At 44.8% G+C, this 22,922-nt stretch overlaps 1 protein-coding gene across 1 annotated transcript in view; it reads right to left on the bottom strand.

The window, feature by feature from the left end:
- The window catches only part of nlrc5 (NLR family, CARD domain containing 5), a 149,408-nt gene that overhangs the window by 31,267 nt on the left and 95,219 nt on the right, over positions 1-22,922 (bottom strand). Inside the window, exons 36-43 of the mRNA XM_072547504.1 lie at positions 18,993-19,058; positions 18,176-18,223; positions 17,883-17,966; positions 15,852-15,935; positions 13,848-13,931; positions 8,311-8,394; positions 5,587-5,676; positions 3,296-3,379 (exon numbers count right to left, since the gene is read on the bottom strand). Coding sequence (XP_072403605.1) covers positions 3,296-3,379; positions 5,587-5,676; positions 8,311-8,394; positions 13,848-13,931; positions 15,852-15,935; positions 17,883-17,966; positions 18,176-18,223; positions 18,993-19,058 — 624 coding nt within the window. The remainder of the gene's footprint in view (positions 1-3,295; positions 3,380-5,586; positions 5,677-8,310; positions 8,395-13,847; positions 13,932-15,851; positions 15,936-17,882; positions 17,967-18,175; positions 18,224-18,992; positions 19,059-22,922) is intronic.

The following is a 22,922-nucleotide window of genomic DNA, read 5'->3' on the forward strand; positions in this document are numbered from 1 at the left end:
GATACTTGTTAGGAAGGAAGATGTGTTGGGCATTTTGAAAAACGTGAGGATAGACAAGTCCCCCGGGCCTGGCGGGATATATCCTAGGATTATGTGGGAAGCAAGAAAGGAAATTGCAGAACCGTTGGCAATGATCTTTTCATCTTCACTGTCAATGAGGGTGGTGCCAGGGGACTGGAGAGTGGTGAATGTTGTGCCCCTGTTCAAAAAAGGGAATAAAAGGAATAGGGATAACCCCGGGAATTACAGGCCAGTTAGTCTTACTTCGGTGGTAGGCAAAGTAATGGAAAGGGTACTGTGGGATAGGATTTACGAGTATCTGGAAAGACACTGCTTGATTAGGGACAGCCAGCACGGATTTGTGAAGGGTAGGTCTTGCCTTACAAGTCTTATTGAATTCTTTGAGGAGGTGACCAAGCATGTGGATGAGGGTAAAGCAGTGGATGTAGTGTACATGGATTTTAGTAAGGCATTTGATAAGGTTCCCCATGGTAGGCTTATGCGGAAAGTCAGGAGGCACGGGATAGTGGGAAGTTTGGCCAGTTGGATAGAGAACTGGCTAACCGGTCGAAGTCAGAGAGTGGTGGTAGATGGTAAATATTCAGCCTGGAGCCCAGTCACAAGTGGAGTTCCGCAGGGATCAGTTCTGAGTCCTCTGCTGTTTGTAATTTTTATGAATGACTTGGAAGAGGGAGTCGAAGGGTGGGTCAGTAAATTTGCAGACGATACGAAGATTGGTGGAGTTGTGGATAGTGAGGAGGGCTGTTGTCAGCTGCAAATGGACTTAGATATGATGCAGAGCTGGGCTGAGGAGTGGCAGATGGAGTTCAACCCTGTCAAGTGCGAGATTGTCCATTTTGGAAGGACAAATAAGAATGCGGAATACAGGGTTAACGGTAGGGTTCTTAGTAAGGTGGAGGAGCAGACGGATCTTGGGGTCTATGTTCACAGATCTTTGAAAGTTGCCACTCAGGTGGATAGAGCTTGTAAGAAGGCCTATGGTGTATTAGCGTTCATTAGCAGAGGGATTGAATTCAAGATTCGTGAGGTGATGTTGCAGCTGTACAGGACCTTGGTTAGGCCACATTTGAAGTACTGTGTGCAGTTCTGGTTGCCTCACTTTAGGAAAGATGTGGAAGCTTTGGAGAGGGTGCAGAGGAGATTTACCAGGATGTTGCCTGGAATGGAGAATAGGTCGTACGAGGATAGGTTGAGAGTGCTAGGCCTTTTCTCATTGGAACGGCGAAGGATGAGGGGTGACTTGATAGTGGTTTATAAGATGATCAGGGGAGTAGATAGAGTAGACAGTCAGAGACTTTTTCCCTGGGTATAACAGAGTGTTTCAAGGGGACATAAATTTAAGGTGAATGGTGGAAGGTATGGGGGGGGATGTCAGGAGTAGGTTCTTTACCCAGAGAGTGGTGGGGGCATGGAATGCGCTGCCTGTGGGAGTGGCAGAGTCAGAATCATTGGTGACCTTTAAGCAGCAATTGGATAGGTACACGGATAGGTGCTTAAGCTAGGACAAATGTTCGGCACAACATCGCGGGCCGAAGGGCCTGTTCTGTGCTGCATTGTTCTATGTTCTATGGTGGGTGGAGAGGAGGGGATAAAACCCTATGTGTTTTTTTCGCACGTCATCTAAGAGGATATTCCTGTTTGCTTTTCCCTTTTCTTTTTATAATCTTCTTCCTTGACTTCCTGATGTAGGCATCAGATGTTTGTGCACCTTTTCCTTCAACTTTCCTGGCAGTGATACCAATTGCTGGCCACAAGGAGGCAGCAGAGACCACAAATTGCATTGAAATAATGGCACATGAAACCTGTACTATTGGTGAAAACGGATGAGACAGCAAAACACATCAGCTCTGAATCAAACAGTGCCATGGGATCTTTTATGTGGAAAAGCAAAGACAGACAAGCAACCTTCCCTTAACAGGTTAGGCATTTATTCATTAGAATTTAGAAGAATGAGAAGTTATCTTACTGAAACTACAATATTCTGAGGGGGTTTGACTGGGTCAATGTTGAATGTTTTCGGTGATGGGGGGAATCTCAAACACAGGGACATAGTTACAGAATAAGGAGACACTCATTTCATACCGAGATCATGAGGAATTTCTTTTCCTAGTCGGTAGTGAATGTTTGGAAGTCTTTACCCCAAAGTATTGTGGAGGCTGGATCACAAAAGTATTTAAGTGAAGGTAGATAAGGTTATTTTAAATAGAGGAGTTGAAACCTGGGACAGTCAAACATGATCTGGTGGACCATAAGATACAGAAGCAGAATGAGGCCATTAGGCCCATCGGTGGCAGGATAGGCTTGGGGAGCTGAATGGGCCTCTGACATTTGATGGGAAATCAGCTTAGATCATTGTGTTCAAGACACTGTAACAGAGTTTGAACATATGGTAACCCATCGTGCATACCAGATATATTGCCACTCTTTCTGTATCCTGCTTGTTGAGTTTAGAATGCGAACATCAACTGAGCAGCAGAAAAGCAGCTTATTAAAACTGCGGGTGGATTTCGATCATTCCTCTGCAGAAAGACACCGTTTGGATAACAAGGCAGTATCTAGAGTTTTGTTTGACTGCAGTGAAGCCTATAAACCTACAGCATGTTATGGATGATAGGAATTGAAGAGGGAATCAGTGGAAAAAGATGTCTATTTTTACTGTCTGATTGACAACTATTGCCATAAATTTAACAACACTAGCTGGAGTAAAGCAATATTTACTTTTGTGTAGAATGGAACTTCTGACCAAAAACAGCAGTCGAGACAAAATCCAATCCAACTTATAAAAGGGACATGGATGAACAGCCATGAAAGAAAAGTTTGAAAGGGCTCAAGGGAAAGAGGCAGGGTGGATTTTCCAATGCGCGCACACACTCAACAGGAAATCCCTTGGTTGTAGTGACATCTGCTCCCCATTTCCTGAAAAGGGAGCCAGTATGGTCACGAGGGGCCAAATGGCCACTTTCTATGAATGTCTTTGGGTTTATGGGGTAGATTTTCCACTTGCAGCCTGTTGTGATGCCTGTCATTGAAAGCACTTAGCTGACAGCTCTAATGGCTGAATGGTAATGGATGGTCAATCACCAATTCCTGTTCACACCCAAGGGGGACATATTGAGCATCTATCCAGAAGATTCACTTTTCAGGAAATGGGGAGCAGATGTCACTACAACCAAGGGATTTCCTGTTGAGTGTGTGCGCGCATTGGAAAATCCACCCTGCCACTTTCTTCGCGCCTCTTCCTGTCGAATTTGAACAAATAATCGCAAGAACTCACTTTAGTTTCTTCAGCCTGGCCATTTTTAGCATCCTGTCGGCTAACAGCTGTGCCCCGCTGTCGCTCAGTGTCAACGAATCCAAACTGCACAAGGAGAGACAAGGAGGGAGGCAGTGCCAAACACGTCAATTGTTTTTGGGAGTGTATTAATTGGGAGAGCAGAGTGCAGCACCGCCAGGTGTGCCAATTGCCTTATGGCAGAGGATGTCAACGATCCCTTGCCACCCTACAGAAGACGACCAGGGGAGATATCCCTGTTCCTTTTGGCAAGAGCAGATGATACTGACATTAATGCAAGGCTATAATCATTTCCTGTGCACATCAGACTGGGTCCTTCCCTGCACCAGGAAATGTACACTACTCAACATTAACACCCAGCGACAACACCTCAAAGAGATATCATTGATGGTAAAATGTTTACGCTGTCAATGGTTGCAAAAAACCCTCCAAAAATATAGGTCTTCCTTTTTTTTTTGACCCATGCCCATTAAGTAATTTAACTCAGAATCCCTACAGTGTAGAAACAGTCCAACTGACCCAACAAGTCCATACCAACCCTCCGAAAAGTAACCCACCCAGACGATTTCCCTACCCCTATACATTTACCCCTAACTAACGCACCTAACCTACACATCCCTGAACACTATGAGCAATTTAACATGGCCAATTCACTAAACCTGCACATCTTTGGGTCATGGGGGAAACTGGAGCACCCAGAGTAAAGCCAGGCAGACACAGGGAGAATGTGCAAACTCCACACAGACAGTCACCCCAGGCTGGATTTGAACCTGGGTCTCTGGCGCTGTGAGGCAGCAGTGCTAACCACTGAGCTGCCGTGCCACCCTTGCTGGTAATGGATCAATGCGGTTTCTTTGACTGATTGGACTGACGGGCGAGTGGGTTGCACTCGATTGATAGAGCGATGGATCAGTAACAAAATGAAGAGAGCAGCAGGAGATCAGAATTAGGAGCAGGAGTTCACCACATGGCTGACTGAATCTGCTCGCCACTTAATACGATCAAAGCTAATCCCCAGTCTTAACTCTGCTTTCTCACTCACTCCCCATATCCCTCGATTCCCTGAGAGACCAGGATCAGTCTGCCTCAGCCTTCAGTATATTTAACAATGGAGCATTTCCAACTCTCCGTAATGGAGGATTGCAAAGTTCACTGCTTTGAATGAAGTCATTTCTCCTCAGTTCAGTGATCGGCCTTTAATCAACAGACCATAATCCAACATTTTAGATTCCCCAGCCAAGGGAAACATTTTCTCAATGTTCAATCCTGTCAAATGCCTTGTGGGTATCAATGAGATCACCTCACATGTTTCCACACTCCAAACAATTTTGACACATTTCCCTCTGCCCCTTGTCAGATCCCTTATTCCAGAGGCCCATCGCATGAGACTGTTACACAGCCTCTGATGCACTTTCTGGCTTTCTCTGGGAGTCTGTGTCACATATTCCACAGAAAATTGGACACTTACTGAGTCAGATGGCTTGAGGTTTATTAACGACACTATTTACAAAGCCAGAATATCATCACAGACTTACACACACGGTCTGGCTTCTGTGCTTATTGATGTAGTGTACATTCTGTACACATAGCTGACTGACGAAAGACAATCACACTGTCTCAATCACACACAGAGAGCATGACTGAAGTGAGGGAGATATATTTATACCAGAATGTTACACATCGCGATGGCGAGGGTAATTGTCTTAAAGGCCTGACTGGTCTGGAATTTCTGCCATCATGCAGAAGCCTACAAACTATGTTTATCCTTCTTTAAACATGGAAACCAAATGACTCACAGTATTCCTAGTGGAAGGTTCACCAAAGCCCTGCCCAATTTTGGTCTGACTTCCTTACTCCTATAATCTAATCACCTTACAATAAAAGCCAACATACCATTTGCTTTCCTAACTACTTGTATATACATGTTATCTTCCTGTATTCATTCTCGGGACCACTGGGATTGAGTCAGGGGCTGGGAACTGGGCCAGGAGCAGCACTAGTACCTGTGATTTCTGCTCTGGATTATGACATTTCTCGATCTATCCACCCCCCTCCTCACCATCAGGAGATGGCATATCCATTTCACTTCTCTCCCTTCACTTTCCATTTCCTGTGTGCTCTCTCTCTTCACCACTGATTCTTTTCTTTTAGACTCCACCTTGACCTCTCTCTTTCCTGTTTGGCTCATGCTGCCAAGTCACTCGTATTAACCCAGTAGAGTGGGCAACCTTCCCACAATTCCTGTACGAGCAATGAGGCCGTGTTCCACTCACTTTATCTCCTCCAGTATCGTGCAGTTACTGAGTCCCGTGACCAGTCTATTCGTTCCGACCAAACCTGCAGCTGTAGAAATTCCAGAGAAGCTGAAACAACAGAAATATGAGGTAACAAATAGAAGGGAAAACCAGGCAAACTTGGAACTGACACACATACTCGTGTCTTGTGCATCTGAAAATGGAGCTCCACCTCCAACCAGTACTTCTGTTCGACAGTTAATTTACTGTTTTGTTTCTCTCTCTAAGCCGATCAGCCCCTCAAGTCTGTTCTACCAATCTGTCAAGCACCATCAGTATCCAATGGTCTGAATAAGATTACCTCTCATTCCTCTAAACTCTGATGAGTGCTCAACTTTTCCTTAAAGCTAAATCCCTTCTCTCCAGGTTTCCAGTGAGCAAACCTTCTCTGAGAACTTCCATTGAATATATACACTGCCTTAGGTATGGAGACCAAAATTGAGCACATTACTCCTTGTGCAGTCTCTCCAATACAAGACGTGCCTACTCTTGTAGACCAGCCCCATTGTAATAAAGATCAACATTCTATTGGATTTCAGAGGTTCGTACTGTAGCTGTAAAGAAAAATCAGAAACCTCATGCCAAAGCTCAACTCCGATAACAGTGCCATAACAACTGAATGAGGCCATGTTTGCCTGGTGTCTAATCTGTGGAGAGTATGGTGAAACGTAGAGTCTTCATTTAACATCACTTGCTAAAGATCTGGCCTCAGGTTTATGGAAACAGAGTGGAGGAAAGAAACCGTTACTGATTAAGTGATTAAGTAGCACATATTATGCCAAACATATTAAAGGAGTGACACACTTCAAACCAGAAACTTAAAAACACCTCAGGCACCTCACACTGAATTAGAATTTTATGTGAGTTGAATAAATGCGCACCTGTAGTGGCATGTTTTATAAAATAAAGATAAAACAGGATTTTAAAGAACTTATTTTATGTTTTAATAAATGTAGAAATTAATGTCTACTAATATGACATTAGCTTCAGACCGTTTGATTGGACTTATTAAGTTTGTACAGTGTCAAAACTTCCACTTAAATCTCACAATAAAAACACCCCAAATAACTGCTGGAAATCTGAAACAAAAACAGACATTGTTGGAAAACCTAAGCAGGTTTGGCAGCATCTGTAGAGAGAAACAGAAATAATGATTCCGGTCAGACACCCTTCTTCAGAACAGTTAAACCTCACTGGAGCAAGGTGCTTTTACAATGAGAATAACAGACTATTCAATCATCAAACAGCCTTCTGCATGGTCTACCAAGAAACAACATCTGCATAAGAGTATTAAATACTGAGATTTACAAGGATATTGCCAGGGTTGGAGGATTTGAGCTAGGGGGAAAGGTTGAACAGGCTGGGGCTGTTTTCTCTGGAGTGCCGGAGGCTGAGGGGTGACCTCATCAAGGTTTATAAAATCATGAGGGACATGGATAAGATAAATAGACAAAGTATTTTCCCTGGGGTAGGGGAATCCAGAACTAGAGGACAGAGGTTTAGGGTGAGAAGGGAAAGAAATAAAAGAGACCTAAGAGGCAACTTTTTCACACAGAGGATGGTACATGTTTGGAATGGGCTGCCAGAGGAAGTGGTGGAGGCTGGTACAATTGCAACATTTAAGAGGCATTTGGATGGGTATATGAATAGGAAGGGTTTGGAGGGATATGGGCCGGGCGCTGGCAGATGGGACCAGATTGGGTTGGGATATCTGGTTGGCATGGACGGGCTGGACCGAAGGGTCAGTTTCCATGCTGTACATCTCTATGACAGGCAACATTTACATTTCGTCAACGTCTAAAGCTCAACAACAACATTAATTGCAAGATTTAATGACGGCCTAAAACTTCAACATATATCTTTCTGATTCCCTTTGTGCAGTTTTATTTTAATCGTTTAGAGAGAACAATATTATCTGAAAAGATGGATGGTCACAAACATTGCCAGTGAACTTAAGGTTTGAGACGTACCAAGGGGTGATGAAACCTCGTGTTAATCTCACTCCCATTTTTCTGGAGAAGGATCACTGACCTGAAACATTAACTCTGCTTTCTCTCCACAGATGCTGCCAGACCTGCTGAGTTTTTCTGTTTGTGTTCCCGACTCCCGTTTTACCTGGATTATAGCCTCACGTGAGTTGGGGAGATGCTGGCATAGTGGTAATGTCACTAGGCTAGCAATCCATGATGCTGCAAGTGACATGGGCTCAAGCCCCATCACAGCAGAGAGTAAAATTTGAAATCAGGACAAGTCTGGAATAGAAAGTTTACCTCATGGTAATCACGTAGCCACTATTGATCATCATCAAAAAACTCATCTGGTTCCCTCTTGCCTCTTTAGGCAAGGGAACCTACTAACCACTGTTGCGGGGAGTACCAAGAAGTTGCCAAAGGCCTGGCCTACATGTGACTCCAGACCCACAGCAATGTGGTTGACCCCCAGGCAATTGGGGATGGGGAATAAACACTTGCCGGTCATGAATGAGTAAGAACGCTGAGAAAGCAATGCTAAAGACAATTAAATTAATGGAATTTCAGATCCTGAGAAACTATTCTGAGGAGATAGGTGTGGATAGTGTCCCGTGATTTATAGGCAAGCTTAAGGGAATCCCCTTACTTTACAATTGAGAATCAGGTATCATAGAGACATTTCCTGCCTGGTGTAATGGTAAAGAATGACTAATCTAAAATCAAGGAATCTTACTTGATTTTCTTCAGCTGTTCCAGCCTTGGTAGGATTTTCCCTAGTTCGGTTGCTCCCTCCTCTCCCAGTTCGTTTTGTGACAAGCTGAAATGACAGAGAAAGAACAGAGGTGCCGTCAGACAACAGGTTAGTAACTGGTGCTGCCTGGCTTGATGAGTTTGATCAGCTGGTCGCCTGTTGGATGAGGAGTCAATATTGGCCGGGATAGGAGCAGGAGGAAGCCCTTTGGCCCTTCAAGCTTGTTCCACCACAATCATGGCTGACCGTCCAACTCAATAGCCTAATCCTGCTTTCTCCCCGTAACCTTTGATCCCATTTGCCCCAATAGCAATATCTAGTGGCCTCCTGTGGTAATGAATTCCACAGGCTCACCACTCTTTGGGTGAGGAAATGTCTCCTCATCTCCGTACTAAATGTCTACCCCAAATCCTGACTGGGACCCCTGATTCTGGACACATCCACCACCGGGAACGTCCTCTGCATCTATCTGGTCTAGTCCTTTGAGAATTTTATCAGTCTCTGTGAGATACCCTCTCATTCACCTGAACTCCAGTGGAAACAATCCTAACCCAGTCAAATCTCTCCTCATATGTCAGACCCGCCATCCCCAAATCAGCCTGATAAACCTTCGATGCACTCCCTCGAGAGTAAGAGTATCCTTCCTCAGAAAAGGAGGTGCAGCCAATAGCCAGTAGCAGCTCCAAATGGGTGAAGTTGCCTGTAGGTGTCAGGGTGCCATTGCCGGAACTATGTCTAGCTCCCACCTTCCGACAGAATGCCTTCCACTTAATTCAACATGAGGTGGCTCATTATTAGGCCTCCTCTCCACTCGCTGTCCAATCAGAGACGGTGGGTGGCTCACTGATGGGGAGGAACCAATTAGATAGAGCATAGGAAAGAGCAGCTCAATGGAACCGGGTCCTCGCTGCTGAGGAAGGCAGAGAGACTGAGAGCTCCTCATCATCTCAATCTACTGCCAGAGAGCCTGTTTGAGCTGGTTTCTACAGATACATTTCACGGCTGGAACATATCCATTATCGAGGAGGGTCCTGTGGCTCTGTGGTCATGTCCCCAGTACTGTTCAGGTCCCACCTGTCTCTGAGCAGGTTCATTTGAAAGGTCTACATCCGTGACTGAAACTAATGGACCCTGAGCAGCTTGGAAAGGGTCTGGCAGGGAATTACAGAATGACAAATGAAGGTGCTAAAGAGAGCGATATGGTGCAGGGAATTGGTACTTGCACGTTAACAGTGAAAGTCTTGTTGCTTCATGTGAGTGAAACCATCAATCACAACAAATATCAAGTTGAAGACCGACAGGGACAGCAATTCAAGAAGTAACAGTAAGACCTCAAGGGAGGAGCTCAACTTCCCACCGCGTCATAAAGACTTGAACGTAATGTCCCAACACCTCATGATCTTCCAATGTCTTTGAACACTAAGGCAGTGTCATCCTTGTTATGATGCAGCAAGTGACACGATTGCTTATGAAACTGTCCAGAGTTTCCTTTTCTTTCAAATCAAAGACAATGAAATGAATGCTGGAGCTTTCACCCACTTTAACATCTCCATATCTGATCCTGACCCAATCAGATGTCAGCAGCTTCTGGGTCCTCATGTCAAGGCCTACTCTCTGGGAGATCTGGTAGCGAGAAGCCAAATCATTTTTATCCTCTTGTAGGAGGGTAGCTATCGTGGGGAGAGGAGGGCTCAGAAGCAAACCTCTTGCCCCTACTCTCCCAACCATTGAGGGGAATTGGAGACCCCTCAAACTGACGAGTTAGGGAGCAGGACAAACCCCCTCAACATAGGTGATAGCCCGGACCCTAACTTTTTATTATTTTAAAGGCAAGTGCCAGGCATTGCCTTCCGGATGCAATTAGATTGGTCAAGATTGCCAGATTTGAAGCCACACTTTATTCATCTACTTTAATCAAAATACAACAAAAGGAAGAAGAAATTGGAATAACAACGCTATTGGAAAACTTAACAGAATAATAGGTTACTTAACTACTAAAGAGCAACTGTTCCAATACAGTAACATTCCACAAACACACCCTTAGCAAAGGCAAATTCAGAAAATTAGATTGTCTCATATGCAATTCCAATGGCAGGAAGAGAACCCTGGCTTTTAGCTGTAACAAAGAGAGGAAGAAATAGCTTCCACATCCAGCTTCAAGACCACAGCAGCAACTATTACTGAAAAACCAAAACTAAAATGCCTGGCTTCTGAGGAAGCTTGACCCCACCCATTCAGGCTGCTTCTACTGTTCCAACTTTATTTTAAAAATTCCCAAGGCATCACAAACTATTTGTGAGGAGGAGACCGCTCCTCACCTCTGTCTCAATCTTGCTTCATTAAAAAAAAACCCAGGACAAAATCTCTCTCTTATAGCCACACTATAGTCACACAGGCAGGTCGTCATGTTTCACAGAATCACTACAGCATGGAAACAGGCCCTTCGGCCCAACAAGTCCACATTAACCCTCCCCCTACCCTATATTTACCCCAGAGTAATGCACTTAACCTACACATTCCTGAACACTATGGGCAATTTAACATGGCCAATCTACCTAACCTGCACATCCCTTAGACTATGGGAGGAAACCAGAGCAAGCCCGTGCAGACATGGGGAGAATGTGCAAACTCCACACATACAATCAGCCGAGGCTGGAATTGAGCCCGGGTCCCTGGTGCTGTGAGGCAGGAGTGCTAACCACTGAGACACCACGCCGACTAGTCAGGAAACTAGCCACTTTTCTTGCCTGCTGGGGTGAGAGCTGAATGGAGAAGTGAAGAATTGAGGCCCTTAAGTGACAATTATCTGACTCCTAAAAGCCTGTAATTGCTGGTGAGTCAAGGAAGTGGCCCTTGTGCTTTCCTGCCCAGTGCATATTTGCTCAGGGTAACAAGCAAAGGACGAGTTTCTCTCCAGGAACCACCCATTCCATCTTTTCTTTTCCTTTCTTGCCACGTCTCTCACCACCTCCTGGGAAAACTGCACTGTTTTTACTGGCAGAAACTAGGTCTTGCCCAATACTCCTGACGGAAAACCACGCGGCCCACAGATCCATTACTTCGTGTCGCTTTCAAGAAGCTGAATTGCAGATTGCCAAGTCCCGACAACCCGCTCAAATATGGTACAAAATCGAAAAATAAAACTGGAACAAAAAACTGGAACAAAAAAAGTTGGGGGACAATAAATGTCTACAAGCATCATTAAATATTTAAGAAGTTGCTTACCACACCTTCCCCAAAAATATAGGAGCCCATTTTTATGCTGTTAATACATGAATTGACCTGTTCAACACTCAGTGGGATCATGAAACAACCATTTTGAGAATAAAACATTGCAAACACGAGGCAGTGAATTCCTTGGAGACTTTTCTGTACATGGTTAGAGCCAAGCTTCAGTCACCTACTCGGCTCATAGTTACTACCCTCTTTTAGGGAAGTTAAAGCCAATGGATTCCTCAGTTCAAAATGCAAAACATAACCAGAACCAGTGGGTTTGCCCTCCTGTTCATCTGCAGAGTCAGAGTTCAAAGAAAGACATGGTCAGAGATGGGGAAGTCACTGTTAGCAAGGCAATGGTTCTGGAGCAATGTGGTAGGTCATTATGATCTCACTGAATGGTGGAATAGGCTTGAGGAACTGTCAGGCTCTGCTCCTGGTCTGATGTGAATGGCAGTAATTCTCCGGTTTCAAGTAATCAATCAGGCTATAGAATGCTCAGCACATAAAACTTTAGCTTGAATTATTTGTGCTGCTGTATATACTCCACACCAGCTCTCTCCCCTTCTTTCTCCTCTCACATTACTAACATATCTTTCTATTCGTTTCATCCTGATGAAGCAGCCCAGATTCTCCTGACGGCATCTACGCCCATCCCTTTAAATATTCCATATGGTGGCAGCTTCACACTCTAGCCAGGTTAAGCAGACAAGGTCAGCCAGTTGATTGCTGGGAAATTGAAGGCAAAGTGTCACAGGCGTGTCTGTGCATTTGCCAGTCACCATTTCCGTGCGTGTGTCTGCGTGTCTCTGTGTCCGTGCATGTGTCTGTTTCTCAGTGTCTGTGCGTGTCTCTGTGTTCATGAGTGTATCTGTGTCAATGTGTATGCGTATCTCTATGTCTGTGCATGTGTGTATGTGTCTCTGTGTCTGTGCACATATCTGTGTCACTGTGTCTGTGTCGTTGCATGTGTCTGTGTCCTTGCACATGTCTGTGTGTGTCTCTGTGTCTGTGTTTCCATGTGCATCTCTGTATCCGTGCGTGTGTATGTGTGTCTCTGTACGTGTGTCTGTGCATGTGTCTGCATCCTTGTGTGTGTCTGTGTGTCTGTTTCTGTGTGCATCTCTGTATCCGTGCATGCGTATGTGTGTGTGTCTTTGTGAGTGTGTGTTTCTGTGTGAGTCGTGTGTCTGTGTCTGCGCTTGCATGTGTGTGTGTGTGTGTGTCTGTCTCCGTACATGTGTCTGTTTATGTATCTGTGTCCATGTGTGTATCTGTGTCCGTGTATATGTCTGTGTGTCTCTGTGTCCATGCATGTGTGTGTGTGTCTGTGTGTGTCGGTGTCTTTACGCGTGTCTGTGTGTCTCTGTGTTTCTGTGTGTCTCTGCATCTGTGCATGCATCTCTGTGTGTCTGTGTGTGTGTCTGCGTCCGTGTGTGTGTGTATGTGTGTCTCTGTGTTGGTGCATGCACCTGTGTGTGTTTGTGTGTGTGTGTGTGTTTGCGTCCGTGCATGTGTATGTGTGTCTGTGTCTGTACATGTCTTTGTGTGTGTTTCTGTGTCAAAGTGTCTGTCTGTGTCTGTATGTGTGTCTGTGTGTCTCTGTGTCTGTGTGTTTTTCTGTGTGTGTCTCTATTCGTGCATGTGTCTGTGTGTGTTTCTGTGTCAGTGCGTGTTTCTGTGTGTCTCTGTGCATGTGTCTCTGTGTCTGTGCGTGTGTCTGTGTCCATACATGTCTCTGTGTCTGTGTCAATGCATGTGTCTATGTGTGTATCTGTGTGTGTCTCTGTGTCCATGCATGAGTCCGTCTGTGTCTCTGTGTCTGTGTCTGTGTTCATGCATGTATCTGTGTGTGTCTGTGTATGTTTCTGTATGCGTCTGTGTCCACGCATGTCTATGTGTGTTTGTGTCTGTGCATGTTTCTCTGTGTGTCTCTGTATCCATGCATGTGTCTGTACATCTCAATGTGTCTGCATCTGCATAAGTGCCTGAGTAAATGTGTCCCCATGTGTACCTGTGTCTCTGTGCATCTGTGCCTGTGTCTCCTCGATGTATCCTTACTTCAGGTGACCGCTCCTTATTGATCAGGGAGATATTGGAAGTTGCTATAGCAACCCAACAAGACAAAGAACTGAAGCCATTGGCTCCCTGGTGGTGGGAAATATAGACAGTGACAACAGAGTAAATGTCAAATAAAATGGATCAAGGGGGTCATGGATATTTTCCGCACCATTAAGAAATGTTCAGAACTCAAAATAAAGTGAAGATAGTGACATAAGCCAAAAAGAAAAATGTGAACTTACTTGATCTCTTTGATGTCGCGACATTTGCAGAGACTTGCTGCGAGGGTCACCATCCCCTGAGAGTCGATGTTGATGGCTTCGAGGCTGCAAGGAGAGAGGAAAATGTAATGGCGCCCACAGCAACAACATTGGTGCATGGGCAAGAACTGCTTTCTCAGCGGGACGAAGAAGACCATAACGATATAACTAATCTGAGCTAAATGCTCTGTGACAAACCAGAGCGAAATTGGTGCTAAGATCATGCTTGTTTTAAATCACGCTTTATTAGTCTACCCTCAGTTACTTGCCATTCACTCCTCAGTTGGGCCTGCTGAGGCCCAATTCCACTGGGACCACCTATCCTCCACAAGTGAACACAACTCAGCATTGTTATGTAACAGGTCAGTCAGAGAAGGATTTTCTTCACAAGATGCTACTCATCAGGAATGGGCCTGAGCGAGGTTAAATTTCCAGGGTGCAAACAGAACCTCTTCATTGGCTGAAACACAGTCAGTGAAAGGAGCTGGGTTGGACCCTGAGGACTGGGCTGAGTGGTGGGGTCAGCATTACAGAACTGAAGTGGTGACGTCATTCCTGTCATAGCCATAGATTGCCCAGAGAAGGGCAATTCCCTCTCTGCAAGGGCAGTCTAACAGTTGTGAATGATGTTCCCCTTGAAATTTTGGAGTTGCTGATTCCTCAATCTTCAGACACACTCTCTCCCCCTCTTCTACGTTGGTATCAGTGAGCTGCCTCTCTCACAGGAATGCAGGACTAGATGGCTCTCCAGCTTTGGGATTTCTCTCTCTCTCCTCCTCCCACCCCACTCCTAACGTCAGGCCATTATTTGATCATTTCCTCAAACATCATCTCAGGTCACCATTCACAAACTTAGGACTAAGCTCTAACCCAGGCTCTTAGACCACAGGGTGGTCGCAACTTGGCCTGACCTTGCCCCCTACACATTAACAGCACAGAGGTGGAATGAGTGGAGAGTGTCAAGCTCCTGGGAATGGTCATCCACAACAAGCTTTCTTGGACTCGTCGTGTGGATGCACTGGTTACAAAGGCCCAACAACGTCTCTTTTTTCCTCAGGCAGCTGAGGAAATTTGGCAAGACGGTGAATACCTTTGCCAACTTTTATCGGTATGCCATCGAGAGCATTCTGTCTGGATGTATCACTACCTGGTATGGCAACTGTACCATTCAAGATCGGAGACGGTTACAGAGAGTGGTGAACTCGACCCAGACAATCACAAAGGCCAACCTCCCATCTATAGAATCCATCTACTAGGCCCGCTGGCAAGGAAAGGCCGCCAGCATTCTCAAAGATCCATCCCACCCTGGTAATGTTTTTCTACAACCTCTACCATCGGGGAGAAGGTACAGAAGCCTGAACACTCGCACCAGACGGTTTTGTAACAGCTTCTACCCTACTGTTGTTAGAATACTGAATGGACACACAAACTTAGCATTCACCTCTACCTGTGTTTTTGTTTTTGCTGTTGTTTACCTATTATTTACTTATCTATGGTATTAAACTCTGTGATCTACTTGTATTGCTCGCAAGACAAAGCTTTTCACTGTGCCTCGATACACATGACAATAAATCAATTTAATTCTATTCTATTCAATATGTTGGAAGCAGCAGAGGAGCTGCCTCTGGGCCAGGAGAGATGGGTTCAACTTTCAGCTTCTCTAGAAGTTTGTCACAATATCTCTGAACAGGGTCATTAGAAAATATCTGTACTACTTCCCTTCTAGCCCTTTGCCCCGCAGCACTGTCACATAGGGTAGAACCTCTACTCTTAATTCAGTATAACTGAAGATTAACAAGATCTTACTGCTGTGTAGCACAGTTTCACATTATGTAGTGCACTTGACACATGAATTATCTAAGAAGCTCCTCCACATCCTTAATTTCAAGCACATTTTATGAAACAATTTAATGTAAAATTAGTTAGATTTATAAAAGGCTCCTAGATATTCTCAAGTGTTTCATGAACAGCCATTCCAGAACTCACCTCAGCTTCTTCAGCCTCTGGAACACAGGAAGGATCGCAGCCAGTATTTCCGCTCCTTTGTTCCCGATTTTGTTTCGAAATAAACTGGAAATACATGAGGCAGATCATTAACTCCATAAACAATAAGACACTGAACAACTTGCCCAGTTTGCTCTGACAGAGTCTCCTAAACTCAGGTGCAGCAGCCATCTTAGCCATCGCAATACTCTCCTAGCCATCCCAATACTGACTAAGCCAAAATCTCCAAGACTCCTGCTCCGTGGCATTGGGTTATAGCCACTGAATACTTCCACTGCCTACAGCAGATAGAGACATCCTCACTTCCGATCACAATGACAGACCTCGAAAAACATGATCTCTTAAACGCCCCAATTCAGTTGACCTAAACTGAATGCATTTGAATGGCAGTGACTGTCCTTCAATATGGCAACCATTGTGTAAAAGAGATCCCAAAATAATCCACTAATCTGTTCTTGCCCATGATAGCTGAGGGAGTAATATCGGTCAAGACACTAAGTGATCTTCAAGATCTTCTGTAGTTAATGGCAAGAGATTTTTAATAACCATGTGTCGCAAAAGGAGATACATTTGGCTTACTGTCCCATCAAAACATGGGACCTCTGTCAATACAAATTAAAAATCACACCACACCAGCTTATAGTCCAACAGGTTTTTGTGGAAGCACTAGCTTTCGGAGCGACGCTCCTTCTTCAGGAGATCGTCAGGTAAAGGAGCAGTGCTCCGAAAGCTAATGTTTCCACATAAACCTGTTGGGCTAGAACCTGGTGTGGTGTGATTTTAAACTTTGTCCACCTCAGTCCAACACCGGCTCCTCCAAGTCAATACACATTCGTTAGATGACAGGAACTATGGTGGGACTTAAGCCTCTCCCCACGGTCAAAACTGGAGGGCATAGGTTTCAGGTGAGAGGGGAAACATTTAAAAGGGAGCTAAGGGTCAACTTTTCCATGCTGAGGGTACTACGTGTGTGGAATGAGCTGCCAGAGGAAGTGGTGGAGGCTGATACAATTACAGCATTTAAAAGGCCTCTGGATGGGTATATGAATAGGAAGGTTTGGAGGGATATGGGCCAAATGTTGGCAAATTGGACTAGATTCATTTAAGATATTTGATCAGCACAGACGATTTGGACTGAAGGGTCTGCTTGCACGTTACACAACTCTACAACTATATGACACAGAAAATTACAATTACTAACACATTAATGAGATTCACTGAACCAGCAAATACTGTGATAAGAGAAAAGTCATAGGCTGGGTCCTACTTTGGGTGGGATTACAATTCAATTCACTGTTTAATCTTCCACTGCATAGGAGTTGGACCCAGCAAATAACAAAATCTAAAAAGTACAAAATAGCAATGTACAAGGGGTAAATATGCTCTTCAAAACAATTCGATCCATAGTGAGGACATGATGGTTAGGCTCACTGCTTTATTTAATAAATTACATTTTACAGTAGAGTTATGAAAGGTGCCTGGATTCTTCTTAGCTTTTGCAAATTGAATTTTGCGATTCTACCAACCACACACTAAGAGCTCCTGCTACACATTTGCAGGAGGTATATTGTCAGAGGTGCTTTATGCTACACACATGCCTCCATCTGTAAGCAGAGTGCAGAACCACTTGAACTGCAAAACAAAAAAAAAACAAATAGCTGCAGATGCTGGAGACCTGAAACAAGATCAGAAATTGCTGGAGAAACTCAGCGGGTGTGGCAGTGGAGAGAAAGCAGAGTCAATGTTTCGGGTCCAGTGACCCTTCTTCAGAACTATTGGAACTGCCATCACTCAGACAATAAATCACTTCAGCAAACCAGGCAGCATCTAAGCAAAAGATCGGAAAAATTGTGGGCTGCCTTTAGGTCATGTGAAGGTTGGTAGAAGGTAAACGAGATGATCCTCAGTCTTTTTCAGCTGAACAATTTGTGTTTATGAACAAGATGCAAGCATGTTACAGTCATTCTCACACACACGCACACACGCGAAAGATATGATGAGGGAGTGACTTACTGGAGCTCCACTAGGTCTGAACACTGTTTAATTATGGGTGCGAGACGAAGGAGCTGCGGAGCCTCAATTCCACACTCGTATAAACTGAAAATTGGCAAAAGGACAAAGGCATTTACTTGACAATTGGGAATGTTACCAATAAACAATTCACTGTATACAATTTGGCGCTTTTCCATTAAACTTCTGCAGATCAACTACGGGTGCATTAAGTATAAAAATAACAATTAAATAACCTCACAATATAATCTGAATTCAAACAGAGCATTTTACAGTAAATCAAATGGAATGGTCACCTGATGGATTGTAAAGATGGATGCTGTGCTCCAGGGTCTATTCTGGTGCTGAAAGGGATCAGAAAGATCTCGGATTAGTTCTGTTTATTGCATATCTCTGGAGATTAGATGCTCTGCAAATGTGTAACACCAGTGAGCCAGGTGTCTTTCCAGGCACAATATGGTCCAGTGAAATGCAGACTGTATAACTGTACTGTCCTTAGTCTTTGAGTTTCTGACTCGCTAGCAATGCAGCTATCAGCTACACTGAACTGCGTTATGTTTTGGAGCAGTGTGGTGGATACATTATGAGAGACAGAGGCACCAAGAATCTCTTGAGGTCAGGAAACTTTGCCCAGTGACTTCAGATTGCATTTTGTTATGGGCCTATGAGCACAGTGCTCCCAGAGACAACCAGAAACCTGCAAACAGGGAACATTTCTCTCTCTCTCTGTCCCCTTCCTTCTCTGAGTAAGTGAAAAGACAAAAAAAAACCCTAGGAATTCAAACGAAAGTTGTCCAATACAAAAGAAAGACCTAGTCCACCCGATCAGCTATTGAATCAAAAATAACTATCATGCAATAGACAATACCTCATGTCATCATTGCTAAAAGCAAAAGATCTGTGAGATTAACTCTCCACCTTGGGGTCAACACATTGGGATCTGCAAAAATTGCTTTCCCTGCTTATTTTTTCTCACATATAATATTTGCAACAAACTCTTTACTGGTTTTGAATTCATATTCATGAATGAATGTGTGCGCATGTGTGTTGGAGGGGGGGGGGGGGGGGGGGGCGGGAAAGGGGGTGGTGGGTGGTAGTTAAAGGGGCTCATACCTGTCATCACCAGCAAGTCGCCAACTATCATCAACCAGTCTTACTGAAACCGTATTCTTCTTCACACTACAAAAACAAGTTTTCATTGACATCAATAAAATGCAGATTCTCAAACAGGACAGACATTTTGAGTAATTTCTTTTGAAAGACCCAATATAGGACTCCTGAAATTTGAGAATGAAATGAAAATAGTGCAATTGGGAAGTCAGCCATAACAGGTAGCCTTTAAGGGGATGGTTAGTCAGTGAATGAATAGCAGTGAAGACCTGAGAGCATCTCTTGGACTGACTTATCTTTCAATATTCTTTATAGTGGCTACATAAAGTGTGTTACTGTCACTAATGAAGCACAGAATCACCTCAAGGTGACAACAGATATCACAAGAGGCCAAGAGCAAAGGAGATGCCAACTGACAACATTCTGTTGATAACCAGGTTGGATGGCAGTCACCAATGCCAGGGTAAAGATGAAAGAACTGTGAGGTCAAGTCGCCTTGGTTCATATTTCAGTGAGTACAGACGAATGGTGCAGTGACCTGACTTTAGTGTTCAACAGACTAAAATGCCGAAGCATTTGAACATTCTCAATAAATTGAATATTGAGAAACCATTCCCTCCAATGGAGAAATCAAGAACAAGGGGACATCTTGAAATTGGAGTGAAGAATTTAGGAAGGAAGTCAGGAAGTAATTTCTCACATAAAAGTAATCAGAAATCTGCAACCTTCTCAATCAAAGGATAATAAGATTTTAGGAGAATTTTCAGACTGTGGTGGGTGGGTTTTCGTTAGCCAAGGGTCTCAAAAGATTTGAAGCAAATGCAAGTCAATGGAGTCAAACTAAACATCAACCAGATCCAACTGAATAGTGCAGAAAAGGCTAAATGGCCTAGTCTTGTCTCCAAGTTCCGGGAAAGGTGAGCCTGCAGTGAGGTTCCCCGATTGGTCCATTGTCCAAACCCCCACAAATTTCTGAGGAAAACATGTAGGCAGTAATAAAAGACAAATCATTCTGACAGTTTTCATGACAGTGCATGCACAGACTGCTATCCACAGGCAGCTATTTGTGGTGATTCTGCCACTTACTAGGCATGTGGTGGATTCCACATCAAGGCAATCACAGCACCACACTGAACAGGTGGCCTTAGTCATATGGTTTCACTTTGTTTTTATCTCTCATCTCAAGCTTCCTTAGATCACCAAAGAATCTTCAAGTGAGACAGCCACACAAAACCAAACTATTTCCTAAATACTGCAATCCATCTGTCATCCAACAACCACATTCCTGTAAGAGGCTGGACTGCCCCAGCAAAGATTACTCTTTGACATTCTCCTTCACAGTTCCAGTGTGGAAGTTCTCACTGCATGGCAAGTAATTATATATAGCTCCTTGGAAGTAGAGTCGCAGGTAGATAGGATAGTGAAGGCGGCATTTGGTAAGCTTGCCTTTATTGGTTAGCATATAGAAATTGGGAGGTCATGTTGCAGCTATGCAGGGCATTGTTTAGGCCACTTTTGAGATACTACGTGGAATTCTGGTCTCCCTACTCTTGGAAGGATGTTGTGAAACATGAAAGGTTTCAGAAAAGATTTATAAGGATGTTTCTAGGGTTGGAGGGTTAGATCCATAGGGAGAGGCTGAATAGGCTGGGGCTGTTTTCCCAGGAGCATCAAAGGCTGAGGGGTGACTTTATAGAAGTTTATAAAATCATGCGGGACATGATAGGGTGAATAGCCAAGCTCTTTTCCCCAGGGTGGGGGAGTCCAAAACTAGAAGGCATAGGTTTAAGGTGAGAGGGGAAAGACTTAAAAGGGATCTAAGGGGCAACTTTCTCACACAGAGTGGTGTGTGTATGGAATGAACTGCCAAGGGGAGTGGTGGAGGCTGGTACAATTATATTTAAAAGGCATCTGGATGGGTATATGAATAGAAAGGATTTAGAGGGATATGGAGAAAGTGAGGACTGCAGATGCTGGAAATCAGAGCTGAAAAATGTGTTGCTGGAAAAACACAGCAGGTCAGGCAGCATCCAAGGAGCAGGAAAATCGACGTTTCAGGAATAAGCCCTTCTTCAGGAATGAGGAAGGTGTGCCAAGCAGGCTAAGATAAAAGGTAGGGAGGAGGGACTTGGAGGAGAGGCTTTGGGAATGCGATAGGTGGAAGGAGGTTAAGGTGAGGGTAATAGGCCGGAGAGGGAGGGTGGGGGCGGAGAGGTCGGGAAGAAGATTGCAGGACAAGAAGGCGGTGCTGAGTCCGAGGGTTGGGACTGAGATAAGGCGGGGGGGAGGCGAAATTAGGAAGCTGGAGAAATCTGCATTCATCCCTTGTGGTTGGAGGGTTCCTAGGCGGAAGACGAGGCACTCTTCCTCCAGGCGTCGTGTTGCCATGGTCTGATGATGGAGGAGGCCAAGGACCTGCATGTCCTTGGCGGAGTGGGAGGGGGAGTTAAAATGTTCAGCCACGGGGCGGTTCTTGCAGATGTCCCAGAGGTGTTCTCCGAAACGTTCCGCAAGTAGGCGGCCTGTCTCCCCAATTTAGAGGAGGCCGCATCGGGTGCAGTAAATGATGTGTGTGGAAGTGCAGATGAATTTGTGATGGATATGGAAGGATCCCTTGGGGCCTTAGAGGGAAGTGAGGGTGCAAGTTTTGCATTTCTTGCGGTTGCAGGGGAAAGTGCCGGGAGTGGAGGTTGGGTTGGTGGAGGGTGTGGACCTGATGAAAAGGAGTGGTCTTTCCAGAACGCTGATAGGGGAGGGGAGGGAAATATATCCTTGGTGGTGGAGTCTGTTTGGAGGTGGTGGAAATGACAAAGGATGATACAATGTATCTGGAGGTTAGTGGGGTGGTAGGTGAGGACCAGTGGGGTTCAGTCCTCGTGGCGATTGGAGGGGCGGGGTTCAAGGGTGGAGGAGCGAGAAGTGGAGGAGATGCGGTGGAGAGCATCGTCAACCACGTCTGAGGGGAAATTGCGGTCTTTGAAGGAGGCCATCTGGGTTGTTCGGTATTGGAATTGGTCCTCCTGGGAGCAGATGCGGTGGAGGCGAAGGAATTGGGAATATGGGATGGCGTTTTCACATGGGGCAGAGTGGGAGGAGGTGTAATCTAGGTAGCTGTGGGAGTCGGTCGGTTAATAGCAAATGTCCGTATTGAGTCGGTCGCCCGAGATAGAAATGGAAAGGTCTAGGAAGGGGAGGGTCTGAGAGTCTGAGAAGAGTCTCAGAAGAGTCTGAGACGGTCCAGGTGAATTTGAGGTTGGGGTGGAAGGTGTTAGTAAAGTGGATGAACTATTCAACCTCCTCGTGGGAGCACGAGGTAGTCCCAACCCTCGGACTCAGCACTGCCTTCTTGACCTGCAATCTTCTTTCCGACCTTTCCATCCTCACCCCCTCTCCAGCCTATCACCCTCACCTTAACCTCCTTTCACCTATCACATTCCCCCAAGTCCCTCCTCCCAAGTCCCTCCTCCTTACCTTTTATCTTAGCCTGCTTGGCACACCTTCCTCATTCCTGAAGAAGGGCCTATGCCCGAAACATCGATTCTCCTGCTCCTTGGATGCTGCCTGACCTGCTGTGCTTTTTCAGCAACACATTTTTCAGCTTAGAGGGATATGGGTCAAATGCTGGCAAATGGGACTAGATTAGGTTAAGATAACTGATCGGCATGGACAAGTTGGACAGTAGGTTCTGTTTCAGTGCTGTACAGCTCTATGACTATAGCTACATGGGGAAGACCAAATGTAATGGCAATGTCATTGCACGAATAGCTTATCTGTCATACCAAATCAGACAGACCTTTTTAATGGGAAAGCCTAACGCGCTCTTCAAATCTTGTTACCTGAACCATTTAGCTTCTGGGAATTAACAGTATTAGAATATTTACTGATACAGGAGTGTTTTTTTTTTAAGAAACTAAATGTTTTGAAAGCCTGGGT

The sequence above is a fragment of the Chiloscyllium punctatum genome, chromosome 26 (assembly GCF_047496795.1).
Source record: "Chiloscyllium punctatum isolate Juve2018m chromosome 26, sChiPun1.3, whole genome shotgun sequence".
Taxonomy (NCBI): domain Eukaryota; kingdom Metazoa; phylum Chordata; class Chondrichthyes; order Orectolobiformes; family Hemiscylliidae; genus Chiloscyllium; species Chiloscyllium punctatum.